This window comes from Macrotis lagotis, chromosome 3 (assembly GCF_037893015.1).
Source record: "Macrotis lagotis isolate mMagLag1 chromosome 3, bilby.v1.9.chrom.fasta, whole genome shotgun sequence".
Taxonomy (NCBI): domain Eukaryota; kingdom Metazoa; phylum Chordata; class Mammalia; order Peramelemorphia; family Peramelidae; genus Macrotis; species Macrotis lagotis.
In genome coordinates this window covers 205,545,281-205,560,221 of record NC_133660.1, presented here as the reverse complement: position 1 = coordinate 205,560,221, position 14,941 = coordinate 205,545,281, and the positions used below count along the sequence as shown (strand labels likewise).

General features: G+C 33.1%; 1 protein-coding gene across 12 annotated transcripts in view; it reads left to right on the top strand.

Moving 5' to 3' along the window:
• The window catches only part of CPEB2 (cytoplasmic polyadenylation element binding protein 2), a 66,824-nt gene that overhangs the window by 14,703 nt on the left and 37,180 nt on the right, over positions 1-14,941 (top strand). For all 12 annotated transcript variants that reach the window (XM_074229777.1, XM_074229767.1, XM_074229769.1 and 9 more), the window contains 2 exons: positions 5,183-5,273; positions 13,496-13,546. In XM_074229777.1, coding sequence (XP_074085878.1) covers positions 5,183-5,273; positions 13,496-13,546 — 142 coding nt within the window. The remainder of the gene's footprint in view (positions 1-5,182; positions 5,274-13,495; positions 13,547-14,941) is intronic.

The following is a 14,941-nucleotide window of genomic DNA, read 5'->3' as shown; positions in this document are numbered from 1 at the left end:
TTTCAGTGACATTACTTTCTTCAAAAAGATGGCATATAAAATCCCTTATTTCAGTGCTTTAGAGAATCAGTTATATCTCATTAATTGTGAGAATTCTCTCCATTGATTTGACTTGTGACCCATATACCTTTTATCTGGGTAGTTCATGGTCTTTCAAATGTGTTCTATAGAGGATCTACCTAACATGGTACAAGGCCTGCCTCTAGATGTTTTTGGTTATCATCGAACCAGTTCAGTTTTATTTTTTTACTGACCACTATTCTACGGGTCATCCTGTAGAAAATATTACAAATACCACTTACATGAAATTCAGCAAAAAAAAATGTTATATCTTATTTGGCATGGTCACCAAAATTGGAGGTGGGAAGGAATGTCAGTGGTAAAATGGTCAAATTTCATAAATGAAAAGAATCCATCACTCAAGATAACCCAATATATGGTATATCATATCTCTGCCTAAAGGTCCCCAGGAAAGAGGCACCCCCAACTTTTTTTTAAAAGATTTTATTTATTTTGAGTTTTACAATTTTCCCCTAATCTTACTTCCCTCCCCCCACCCCCCACAGAAGGCAGTTTGTCAATCTTTACATTGTTTCCATGGTACATTGATCCAAATTGAGTGTGATGAGAGAGAAATCATATCCTTAAGGAAGAAACAAAGTATAAGAGATAGCAAGATGAGACAATAAGATATCAGGGGTTTTTTTTTCCCCTAAATTTAAGGTAATGGTCTCCTTGGTCTTTGTTCAAACTCCACAGTTCTTTCTCTGGATACAGATGGTATTCTACATTGTAGACAGCCCCAAATTGTTCCTGATTGTTGCACTGATGGGAATGAGCGAGCCCTTCAAGGTTCAGCATCGCCTCCATGTTGCTGTTAGGGTGTACAGTGCTTTTCTGGTTCTTCTCATCTCACTCAGCATCAGTTCATGCAAATCCCTCCAGGCTTCCCTGAATTCCCGTCCCTCCTGGTTTCTAATAGAACAATAGTGTTCCATGACATACCACAGTTTGCTAAGCCATTCTGCAGTTGAAGGACATTTACTTGATTTCCAATTCTTTGCCACCACAAACAGGGCTGCTATGAATGTTTTTGTACAAGTGATATTTTTTACCCTTTTTCATCACCTCTTCAGGGTATAGACCTAGTAGTGGTATTGCTGGATCAAAGGGTATGCACATTTTTATTGCCCTTTGGGCATAGTTGCAAATTTCTCTCCAGAAAGGTTGGATGAGTTCACAGATCCACCAACAATGTATTAGTGTCCCAGATTTCCCACCACCCTTCCAATAATGATCATTATCCTTTCTCATATTGGCCAGTCTGAGAGGTGTGAGGTGGTACCTCAGAGAAGCTTAAATTTGCATTTCTCTAATAATGATTTAGAGCAATTTTTCACATGACTATGGATTGCTTTGATCTCCTCATCTGTAAATTGCCTTTGCATATCCTTTGACCATTTGTCAGTTGGGGAATGGCTTTATTTTTTAAATATGACTCAGTTCTCTGTATATTTTAGAAAAGAGTCCTTTATCAGAAACTTTAGTTGCAAAGATTGTTTCCCAGTTTACTACATTTCTTTTGATCTTGGTTACAGTGACTTTGTCTGTGCAAAACCTTTTAATTTAATGTAATCGAAATCATCCCCAACTTCTTAAATAGCTTGTTCTACCTTTGAGCAACTCTAATTGTTGGGGAGGTTTTTCTGACATAAAGACTAAATTAATCACTTTACAACTTATCGTATTGCTTCAGGCTCTACCCTAGGTCCACCAGATCAAGTCTGCTTTATTTTCTTCATGAGAACTTTTCATTGTTCTCTTATTTCTGGAGCAGTATAGTTCGCAGAATATGTGAGTTTGGAATTAGAAGATCAACATCCAGATTCCCAACCCATTGACTTGGTCACAGTGAGCTGTCATTTACTCTCTTCTGTTGTACTTCATTCATCTATTAAATGGGTTGATGCCTGGAACTACTTCCCTCAGAGGCAGTCACAAGAGAGTAGATAGCTGACTCAGAGATGTGAAAATATGGGTTCAAGGTCTACCTCTTTGCCTTAATGTGCCTTTCCAAGTTATTTTTCAATATTCTGAGAAAGTTTCCAAGACTAAATAGCAAGGTAGATGCCTTACCTATGTTGATAGAATTTCTTTAACAGAATTATCTATAAAATAAAATAAGTGTTTGACCTGGACCCTGCCAAAAATCAAAACCTATAAAACTGCCTTACAGGGTAATTATGAAATAAATGCTTTGCAAGCCTTAAAGGATTAAAAAGGTGAGTTGTTATTTTTACAATAGGGAATCTTATGTTTAGCCTGGTTCCATTTTATAGTTTTAGAGCACTCTAAAGCATGCAAGCATAATTCTTCAGGAATTAGGTTGTGGTTAACTGGGTTACAGATTCTCCCTCACAAAACAACTAAGTTTTTTTTTCATAACAATACTATAATCTATGGAATTGAACTGAAAATATGGTATGAGGTTCTAAGAGGCTATGTCCTTTTCAAAAATAATTCATTTTCATTAGACGAATAGGATAGAAAAGGTTTTTGACAGCCACTTTCTTGCCTTACTCTCTACATTTTTATCTTTTCCTGTATCTGTATTTCATTTGATGTGGAAATTGAGATTTTTTTTTAAATGTTCTACTAACTTTATTAAATGCAATTGGGGAGGCTCTGAATTTGCCTCATTAGTTAACAGTTTTTTGCTTTATTTTTTGAAAATCTTTTAATTTTTCTTAGCATAAGTCAAATAGTGCATTGTCTATTATGAAAATAAAAATCTTTGTCTCTCGTTCCCTGGATCAGTGAGTGGTTTCTTGGACTGTTCTATTCCTAAAACAGAATCATGTGTCATGATAACAGTAGGCATAAATGAGGAGTCAGTACTCAAATGTTTAGTTTGATACTAATTTTGTAATATAATATTAAAAATTTTTTGCATTAAAGATTGAAAAACTTGCTGAAATAATTTCAAAAGTATAAGTTATGGGAAACATTTCTTTTTTGCTACGAGATAGTGTTCTTCTCAAAAGATTTTTTTAAAAAGCAGATTTTTTTGTAGGAAAACATTCACACACATAATTAAATTTCCTGGAGCCATTAGAGAACTGCAGAATTTATTTAAAAGTGAGTTAGCATTGACTAAAATTAAGTCATCTGCTCTTAAAGTTATAAGTAGAAACAATAAACTATTTCCTTTTTTTAAAAATAGAATTTTTCTTATGACCAATTAACATAGAAGGTCACAGTAAGGAAAGAGGGGAGGGAGGAAACAGGTGATGTATTTATAGACACAAATATTTTTCTGATTTTCTGTATCTATAAATATAAAGAGGAAAATAAATATAGACATTGACTTTATGGAATAATACCATCTTTGGCACTCTTAGGCTCAAGACTTAGGCTTAGTTTCAGTACTGATCATAAAACATGAAAGTACTTTTGGTACCTATATGGTAGGCCAGAAGAAATTTCAAGCCTATGGACCTTGGCCATATTCTAAGGCAGTAAGATAAAATGTATAAAAATGCCTCTATTATTAAATGTGTAATATCAATATCAGAAGCAGAAACATAGAGATGGGAATTTATCCCAACTTATGAATTCATTTTCCATCCTACCATAGCAAGTGGTTCTAAGATTTCTTTGTTCTTTGATTCTGAGGAAAGGAAAACTTAAAATAAGATTACTTTCCCTAGAGAGATGAAATTGTACATTGTTGTATTTTTGCTGCTTTTTCTACTTCTATTCAACTGGATTACAGATGAACTTTCCAAGTTTAGATCTCCACTTAGCTGGTTAGACCTTTCCCCTCACCCCCATTCATGTTTATCACACTTAGGAAGGCTACATAAAACTTTCTTATTCTGTTATCTGGTGTTGAAGATAATAGAATTTTTTGCATCCTGGCCAAATTGTTTAGCTTTGCCTTTGGAAAAGAGATGAATTGGGATTAGGGCAAAAAAGAGGAATTAGACTTTTCTTTTTGACTCTAGACAGGAAGTAGAACATACGTAAAAAGGCAGTGTAGGCTTGAAAGGAGGAAGACTTTAAAAAAAACTTTAAAGTTAGAGTCAGTCAATAATAGATGGGTATCCTCAAGATGAGTAATTCTACCTACTGGAAAGTAGTCAGTTGAAAATTGGATGCCCATTCACTAAGTATGTTCTAGAAGAGATTCTTTTTCAGTACTGTTTGAATTCAGGGTGTCTTTAACTTCCCTTCCAATTTGGAATCTCAATTGATATGTTTCCTAAGGATTTATTCATTGATCTGTGTGAGTGTGTTTTTATTTAAAAGGGAGTTTGTGTTGTGGGTATATGTTGCATCTGTGTATTTGTAGTAATGAATTCATTTCATCCCCTGAATTTCCTTATGACAATACCTTATCTCTTTGTGTTAATTTTGAGACTGTCCTTGGAAACAAAGAGGTAATGAGGCAAGAATAGTATGAATATTCTTTTCCTATTTTAGAAGTGATGGAAACAAGAGAGACTTGTGTGAGATTGGAATTGACTTTTGAGTATGCTATTTTATATATTTTGTTATGTTTTACACTACTTTTCATACATTTCCTAATTTAGTATAATAATTTCATAACAGATTACAGCACATTCATTATTATGAAATGTAATTCTATTCAAAATGCAAGTCAGATTGAACTGTTGCTTCATAGATATATAAATAGTAGTTATTGCATTGATAGTAGGACTGAGACAAAAGTATATTTTTAAAAAATTGGTGTTAGTGATCTGTGTTTTAGAAACATTCTAGAGTTAAGTAATGAATGAAAGTATTTCCATTATTTCTACTAATTAAGAAATATTTGAGACTGGTAAGCAGGATAGATTAAGTGGCTAAAAAGTTTACATATTCCATACTGTTAGTGGAATTTAAGTTGCTGATTTAATTGATAATTTGGCATTGATAATGCATTTTTCTCCAAGTGTTATAGAAGTATGTACATATAAAATGTGTAATTTTAAGTAAAATAAGATTTTAAAATTTAAAGTGGCATAAATTTTAAATTATCACATTCCTAGAAGACTGGATAGCTTTGTTTTCTTGAAAAAGTAAACTATTGTTTGCAGTGTCTTATAGTAGTGTAGCTTAATGAATATTCATTGAACCAAGTCTTAAGCAAGCACTGAGGGTCCTTTTTCTCTTCTAGGATCGAAGTCGAATGTATGACAGTTTGAACATGCACTCATTGGAAAATTCCCTCATTGATATTATGAGAGCAGAGCATGATCCCCTCAAAGGTAAGTTTCATAAAATGACATTGCCAATTTGTGAGGATGTTCTTTAAAAGAACATAAGCACTAAATAGTTCAGAAGGAACTAAACAAAAATGATTATGAAACTTTACAATTTCATCAAAACTGACTTTTAAAAGTTTCTCTTAAAGTTTATAAGCTTTTATGCAGGCTATATAAGGTAAACCTAAATTCCAGCATCTGAATTGATCATGGTGGGCGGGCAAGAGGGGAAGGGCAGGGAGGAACAAGGAGAAAGGGATTGAGAGATAAAAACTGGACCTGTGATTTCATTGGTATAGGAAGCTTTCTCTATCCAGATCCTCACCTACTCTTTAACCCCTAATCTCAGAGAAATACCTAGGGGTCCTGAGAGGCTAAAGTAACTTAGTTGTGGTAGCATAACTAATTTGTTTCAGAGGCAGAACTCAGGTCTTCCTGTCATTGAGGTCAGCTTTCTATCCACAGTACTTCTAATTTATCCTATATACCTATTTAGTATCTTTATCATTTGGGGAAAGTTCTACTTTTAAGAGATCATCATGCATGCTGTAAAAAGTCGAACAAATGGTTTAAAACAAGTTTTGGTAGTGATAGTTACATTTCTAGAATTTGTACTTGGAGTCATTAGTTTTGAGTACATTCAAAATTTATTTGGTCTGCCAAATTTTGCCCTGACTCATTTTTAATTTCCCTCTCCTCACATGTCATATGTTTAGATGTTTTCTTAACCTCTATTTTTCCTTTTGTTCCTTTCCCGTCACCAAAAAAGGGCTATATTTATGAAAATATATATCCCCAACTTTTTAGAACCCAGTCTACAGTCAGTAGACTCATAAGTCTATTTTCTGTGCTGTACTTAGATTGTAAACTTAATTAGAAGGCCTGGCTTCAGGGCTTAGTTGTGGCATTTACCCTCTCTGAGTCTGCTTATTTCTAAAATTGGAAGTATATACTATTTCTTCACAGAGTTGTTATGCTAAACTTTACCAACATTATATAAATAATGCTCTAGAAGTAACTGTCATTTAATGCAGGAAGTATGAATCCAAACAATAGGCTATTTTTTAAAAAATCTTTTTAGAAAGGATTTATGCTAGTGATCAGTTATAGTACCCTAAATCCTTAATATAATCTTGGATAGACCAGATTGTCTACCTATCTTCCATATTCTTTTACTTTTTAATTTTGGTTCCAAAAAGGTTCTTTGTATCCTGATTGCTTTAGTGTAAGAAGTTCAAAGGAGATATGTGGTTTTACCTAGACCTGTGCCAGTGATTCATTTTGATATCCGCATTTTTAACTGTGACAGATTTGTCTCTTATTGACCACAAATCCTCATTATTATAATACTATAATAAATTAAATTTGGGTATTTTTTAATATTCGTTCCTTGTTTACTGTATAATGAATAATAAATGGAAACTAGTAGTCAGAAAATTATATTTGAGAAGAATTTAGAAGATTTTTTTTTATCCTTTTAGCAGCTATAGAAAAGAAAGCTTCTGGAATTTTTGGTGGAATATAAAGTCACCATTATAATTGATGTGTGTCAATATTGGATAAGTTAAAATATTCCTGTTTTTCCAAACTTAAAAAGAAGAATGCTGGACTTCTTGTTGCCACGCATCTTTCCCAGGCTTTTATGAGGAAAGTAGGGGGGGATGGAGTTATAAGAGAAGAATTTTTTTTATTTATTTATTTTTGCAAAGCAATGGTGTTAAGTGGCTTGGCCAAGGCCACACAGCTAGGTAATTATGAAGTGGATTTGAGGTTGGATTTGAACTTGGGTATTCCTGACTCCAGGGCTGGTGCTCTATCTACTGCGCCACCTAGCCACCCCAAAAGAGAAGAAATCTTAAAAAAGCAGCAGGGAAAGGAAGAGAAGGGAAAGAAGGGGACAGATTTGTTAGTAAATTTTCAGCCCCTAACCCTAAAATCATTTAACCTTCAGTTCTAAAATCAAGATAGACTCCCTTTCCATTTATAGTTGAGGGAGAGAGACGCCACAAAAGCACTTTAGATGTTCTTATTGGCAGTTTTTTAAGTACCAAGAAGAAGATATCTTTGCTCATGAAATTATTTTCTTCAAAAAGAGATACAGTATTCCTCACTTTCTTGCATTGGAAATAGGGTTTGTCTATGAAAATGAAGAAAAGATTTCAAGAATATACTTCCAGATTCTAAGTAAGAAACAAATGCTTCTTATTAGAAATATTTATATTTGCCTTATATTAAAATCTTTTTCCTCAAAAAATAATTTTCTCTCTGGTCAACATTTAAGAAACTACAATGGTTTTTCCTCTCTTTCCCTTTTTGTCCTCCTATCTTTCTTAATGGTCATTACTTAAAATTAACAAATTTGTCCTTTTTGAATAAATTTTATACTAATCATTCTTTTGCCTAAATTTCCCCATGTTCCTTCCCATCCTATTCATATAACAGAAATATTTATATTTACATTCTTAATTTAAAAACAAAAACCTGGACCCTGCCCCCTTTCTCTTACGTACTCTTTTTTTTTTTTTAGGTTTTTTTTTGCAAGGCAAACGGGGTTAAGTGGCTTGCCCAAGGCCACACAGCTAGGTAATTATTAAGTGTCTGAGACCGGATTTGAACCCAGGTACTCCTGACTATCCACTACGCCACCTAGCCACCCCTTCTTATGTACTCTTTAACTCTACCGTCTCCCCCATCAATATGTTCTTTATCAAATATATTTGTAAACATAATGTACATATTCTTCAGTACAGCTTGAAGTTAGCATATCCTAAAATAAAACTTGAAGAGTCTGAAAGTTGTTTTGTTGTTAATAGCTTTTGAGAAAGTTAGAAATTATGTTTTAAAGTAAATATTTTTATGAAATACTTTTAATCATTAAAATTTTAAAATACTTTTAAAAACCTTTTTTCCGGTGGCGTAGTGGATAAAGCACCGGCCCTGGAGTCAGGAGTACCTGGGTTCAAATCCGGTCTCAGACACTTAATTACCTAGCTGTGTGGCCTTGGGCAAGCCACTTAACCCCGTTTGCCTTGCAAAAAAAAACCCTAAAAAAACCCTTTTTCCTTTTGTTTATGTTTAGTAGAATGAATGTCTTATAAATTTGATCAGATAAAACTCAGTTTTAATCAGATAAAGTTCAACTTAAAGTGATTTTCAAATCATCTTTGTTAATTTAAAAGGATCTAAAATAAAGAATAGGTTAAGGAATCTGAATTTAGTACATTTTTTATATAATTGATTGTAAAATTCCTCCATGATAATTATTGGAAATTTATTATGAAATATGAACTCTTAAATTTTGAAAATTTGGCAACAGTTTAAAGCATCTAAAATCATCTCTTATGTATTGTCTTATGTAGTTAAAAAAAAGTCATTGGATTTTTAAAGATATCTTATAGTATCTGTAATGTAGTCACCATAGGGCTGACCTTTTAAGTCCCTTAACCTGGGTCTGCCTGCCTCAGCTTTATAAACTGTGAAAGAAAAATGATAATACTAGCTCAATTAGTCATAGACATTAAGTTCAATGGGGTACAATAGGAGGCAAAGACAGCTCTCTAAACAAGCCATATAAGGGACAGATAGGAAAAAATGAATTGAGGAGAAGCATTGAGGTTAAGGAAGACAGAAGCCAGAGAGCCTCTTGCAAAGAAGAAAGGTTTTTGGAAAAGGGTCACATGAGATAATGTTTATGAAGCCTTAAGCACAATAACTGACATGCAGTAAGAACTTAGAAAATGCTTGCCATGTTCCCCTTCCTCCCCTGGATACAGTCTTTGAATTGTGTCTGTGAACAAAAAATGGAGAGTCAGTTGTTTAGGAGTCTCTTGGAATCTCTAGGAACCTCTAGGCCATTCTCCACATGATGGATGCTCAACCAAACCCAGCCTTGTATTCAAAACCATTTCTATCTTAGTGTAAAATTTTCTAGTTTTTACATTTATGAGTTAGCCTTCAGGAACCCAGGGTTGATACTATACCACCATGAGGCATAGGAGTAAGATTTAAATAGAAGACAAAACATGTAGAACAGTTTATAATAGTTCTTTATGTATTTTCTGCTATTAATTGAAATGGGAAATTAAAAATTAATATTTATAAATAATTAGATATAGAATACACCATTCTTGGATCTAAGTTTTAAGGCTGAATTTTATAAAAAGGAAGGCAGGATTGTGTGAGAAAATGCTGCTTTCGTGTGGAGCCTGCTGAAAAGAGTAGATATGAGACCTTTCGGTTATTTATATCTTACTCTTAGGCTTTATGAGGGTCATATATCAAGAATAGAAAATGTGATCATATAAGATCAAAAATACAAACACCTTGCTTCTGAGCATGGCTATTAAAAAGTAAAGCCAATCTAAACTATATGCCATATTTTCTCCTATTTGCATCCAGGAGGGCAACTTAATGGACCATAGAAGGTAGTCAGAGATACAAAACGAATCTACCAAAGTTCTTTTTTTTTTCCCTTGAAGACAGTGGGGTTAAGTGACTTGCCCAAGATCACACAGCCTAGGTAATTTGGATTTGAACTCAGGTCCTCCTGCCTCCAGGGCAGGTGCTGTATCCACTGCATCACCTAGCTGACCCCTCTACCAAAGTTCTTGAGCTTTTTAGTAATATAAGGTATAATGTTATTATACCATATATTATAATATTACATTATTATAATAAAAATATTAAGTATTTTTACTTGAGGAAAGCTTCCTTAATTATTTTAGAGAAGACTTTATATTTGTAATTTCTATTTCACAAGATTTATTTAGAATTAGTCTTAATTTTGACAAATTCATTGTGTGACCTTTAGTGAGTCACCACATTGACACTATTAAACAGGAGAATTCTTGTCATGGCTCACAAGTGATGGAATTAGGAGTTAGTAAATATCGTTAATAAACTGGTTTTTGAGGATGCTTTTTGAATATGTACTAGGAAAAGAAAAGAATTATCCAGTCTAACATTGGGAATTTTAAGGTTCTGTTTTTCTGAGTTTTGGGGGGGGGGTTTCTGTTCAAGAAATCTGGAAAAGAGTTAAAATAAGGGTTATTAGTGTGCGAATTATCACTTTATTAGAAAATTTATTTCTTCTTGTACCTTAATAGGACAATCCCTTTCCTTAGTGACTTTGAACATTATCCTTATCCTGACTCCCCACCCCAGCCCCACTTATCCTTCTTATTCACCTCTGAACCTTAACCTCACTTCAAATTCTGTTCCTTGTCTCAAGCTTCCCCCCCCCCCCCCCCCCAGGCCTCCAGTTGTTAGCATTGTTCTTCTCCATTCTCCTGTTCCTTTTAATCCTTTGTCTTGGAAAATGTCTCCTCTTAGTAGAATGTAAGCGCCTCATAGACAAGGACTCTGCCACTTTTGTCATTGTATCCTGTGTGCCTAAAACAATAACAGCATATAATAGCATTTGATGAATATTTGTTGATTCACACACATACATACACATACAATAAATTATCTTCAAATAGCCAGATCCTAGCCTTTCAACAACCAACTGTAATCATTGCAGGTGTTCTAACTGGCAAGACAGTTATCTGACAATAGATTGTGTAGAAGGTGTTGCCATGTTGACATGGATATCTTCTAGTGTTAAGATTTGATGCTTCTTATAAAAATTGTTCCAAATAGAGCATATTAAAAAGCAGTTTTAAAAATAAGTTAATAGTATTTTCATGGTAGATGTTACTTAAACAAAAATTTTATTTCCTATCATTGGTATTTTTGATTTTGTATTACTTTATCTTCCTTTGTAGTAAATTGGTTTGAGGGAGGAACCACCACAAAGATAGGTTTCTGTATGTGAAATGGTCATCAAAGTTGGGGAGAAAAAAAACACCTCATCTTTTGATTCTTGAGTCAGGATGTGCTTGAATTACATAGATGTTTATACTTTCATGAGCATCCAATAAATTTTAGTACCTGGCAGTGTGCCTATTTGAATTAGGGAAAGTCTTTTTACAATGTTAACTTAATTTAATGGAATATCTTAATATTAATAAATTAAAAAAAGAAATTCAAGACATATGCAACCAAAAAAAATACCAGTTATTCACTTGGAATAGTGATTTCTATAATCCCTCAAATAAGAAAAGCTATTTGCTACTAATTTGCTTTTGAACTATATTTTTTCAGATACAGATTATGGGTGTTTGTTGTGTTATTTTATAGTCTTTAGGCCTTTATGAAGAAAAATACTCATTTACAGTTAAGAATCTGTGACTTGAGTAAAATGTGGAGCATCATTTAATATCGACTGACTTGTCAGCTGATACACTTTTGAGATGGTACTGGTAGTGAGAATGACAAATTAACTTTGTCTTATTGCTGCTCAATGTTTATTTTAATGGTTTGATTCCTTTGAGATACTCACCTTCCAGAACCCAAGTATGATAAAAACACTTTTGAAAGTAAACAAATTATTTCTTATTTTATTTTCTTTATTTCAAAATAGAACTAAAATAGAACCCATAAATCTTATAATTTTAGAGCTAAGAGAAACCTTTTCTTAGATGACTGAAAACCTAGGTCATGAATCCTAGGTTGAATATATTTTCTAATAGAAGATGCTTGCCTTCCTTGTTAATGGGGAGGATCTTCTATCAAATGACCTTATAATTTCCCAATTTTGGCAGGGCCATTCTGGCCAATTGTAATTGTTTCACTTGAGCTGTAACAGCATTTTGAATAAAATAAGAAATCCTTTACTTTGGGACTAGAAAGTCTAGAAAAGTGATTTATTTCTTTCTTTCCACTCATCTACCTTCTCTAGCCAAAATGAACATTATCTACTTCACGTGTGAACTAGGGATGTGTGATGATGGAAAATTAGAAGGGACAATTTGACCCCAGCTTGAGGAAGTTAATAGTCTGGTAAAAGGAAGATGATATGTACAGAAGTGTTGTCAGAACTCCCATTTTCTTTTTTCCCCATTCCATGTTGAGGTATCACCTCTCAGATTGGCGAAATAGAAAACTTAAGTTGTTGATACTGTGAATTTTCCTGCTTCTTAATTTTTACCTGCTAATAAATAAGGAAAATTATTGAATCAAGAGGTCAACAATTGAGCATTGTAATGAAAAGTAGTTCCTTCAAAGAACATTGCTATGCTCTAATTTAAAAAGTTTAAAATATGTTTTACTACTAACTTAGATCTCTTAGTTAAACTTGTCCTACAACCAAATTAGGAGTGAGGGGAGAAGGAGATTGAGGGAGTGTTTACTTTTGATTTGGACACATGATCAGATTTTTTAATTCCATATTGTAGCAAATATCCTTTACTTATTTGATACACTGTAACATAATTTGAAGTTTCCTCAATTACCCAAACTAGTCAACTACTCACAAATATACATTGTGTACTTTAAAGTTGAAAGTAATAATGTTAAACCTATCAGTCATGAAATTCTGTTCCAAAATTAGTTGCTAGAATACATAACAGATTTTACATTTTAGTAATTTCCTATGTAAGTCTAAAAATAGAATGAAACTATGAGAGACTTAGAATTTAATTTCTTTTGTTTTGAATCATTGGTCAGTTTATCATAAGTTTAGGCTTAAAGATTTTTTCCTTCCCCCCCACCTCCAATAAGTTAATCCTGGGTAACTAGAAGAAAACAAGTAGTATATTGCAGAATTGTTCTTCAACAAAGGTTGAGAAAATTTTTTTATATTTTTTTAACTTTATTTTGCATTGCCTTGTTTCACAAATGTTCTGTTTTCCTACATGATTTAGTAGAGAAATTAATTTTTCATTAACATTTGTAGACACATTTTTGTATCTTCTTTAGTCTGTGGACCTCCATGACAAGCTAAAAATATTTTTTTCCATTCACTTGTTTTTAAATGTTATAGTTCTTTTGGGGGGGTTCATTTAGGTATATTGCCTTTATTTTATCTCAGCTTTTTTTTTAAACATTTTGGAAAAGTAATTCCAGTAAGACAAGTTCTAAACTACTTAGGCAACATGATCATCTTTTGAAAAGAAAAGACTAAAGCAATGGCATATTTCTGAAATTCAGGAAAGTGACTTTTATTAGCATTGCTTCTAAAAGCACATTGTGATCTTGTGATTTGAATTTTAACTCTGATGAAGAAATTCTAGCTACTAGAATTCAGATTAAATACCATTTTTTTAAGTTCAAGAATAATATTTTTAAAAGATTCCCTATCCTTTTTTTTCCTAATTTGTCATAATATCTCCTTTCCTCCAAAGGTCGCTTGAGCTATCCTCATCCAGGGACTGACAATCTTTTGATGTTAAATGGTAAGTGATAGAAAATTTTTATGATACTATTTAAGATCTAAGTAACTTGAACAGTTGATGGAATTGTAAACAGAAGTTCTCTTTCTCATTATTTTGGATAGACAAATAGAAGTTGAGGTAGAATGTAGCTGGCAAAAGTGATAATTTTATGCTTAATATATTTTTGGCCATATTCAAGCAAGGTGCATTGGTATGTTTGAGGATAGATCAGTCCTATTAACCCACAGATTAGGAATTCTACATGATTTTCTTTGAAGACATGCATTTTCTCCTCACCACAGTTTGAAACTCTTTGCTGTCTATACTCTTTTATTTCCTCCTCCCAACACCAATTTTAATACCCAGTTTGTATCTGCTAGCTAAATGATTTGATTGTAGTATTTACCAGACATGGAAGTTGTTCCTTCCCCATTTTACTTAGTACATATTCCAAGGCACAAAGTGTTCAGTAATTAGCTGTAGAAATGCAGTGGAATATGGATGTATATTCCAAAATGACAATTTTAAATAAAGATGAGCCTTTCACAAAAAAAGAAAAGGCAGTGATCCAAATGGAAATTACTTTGAGAATTCCAAGTATTATATCTTGTTTCTTCCTACTAAAGATATCATAAAATAGATTGAGAATCAAAAACAAAGAAGGCTACAAGTTAGCTAGGCCTGAAGAAATGAAGTGGTTGAAGTAGGGGGATGGAACTGCTGTCTGCTCTGAATCAAGAGATGCTCTATATAATACTCTTGTGGAGAGAAGTGAAGTGATAGAACAGAAGTTTTAATAGAAAGACATTGAGAGAGGAACATTAAGCAGATGGGGGATCATTTTAAAGGTCATGGTGTTGCAGTTAATCAGTCACCCAGATATTTATGCCTGGAGCTAAAGGAGTTAGATGATATGGTTTTGAAGAAGGTGGATTGCAATTACAAATCAGCTATTTATTTGCATATACTGGAGTTAGAATTCATCAGATATGGTAAAATCTACCATATTGTGCATTTCAATTCTCTTCTACCCAAGGAAAATAAAAGCTTACTTAAGTAATTTGTTAACTATCAGCATAGTTAGTTCCTCAACTCTAAAATTTGACTTGAAAAACTAAGTGTTATATTTTGACCTACATATGAAAAAAGAATAATTTGGGGGAACTTTTTTTTAGTGGGGAGGGTGGGGCAGGGAGGAATATAAATTTTTTATAATTATTAATATGTTTTTAAATTTAGACTAGCATGGTATATTTATAAGTTTAGAATAGCTTATCTGCTGCAGTTTTTAGATTTTGCCTCAGTTCTCTCATCCTTAAAATGAGGATAATAATATTTCCTAGGTTTGTTGTGCAGGTTAAATGATTTTACAAACCATAAATTACTGTGTAAATGTAAGGTGCTGCCTGCTACTAC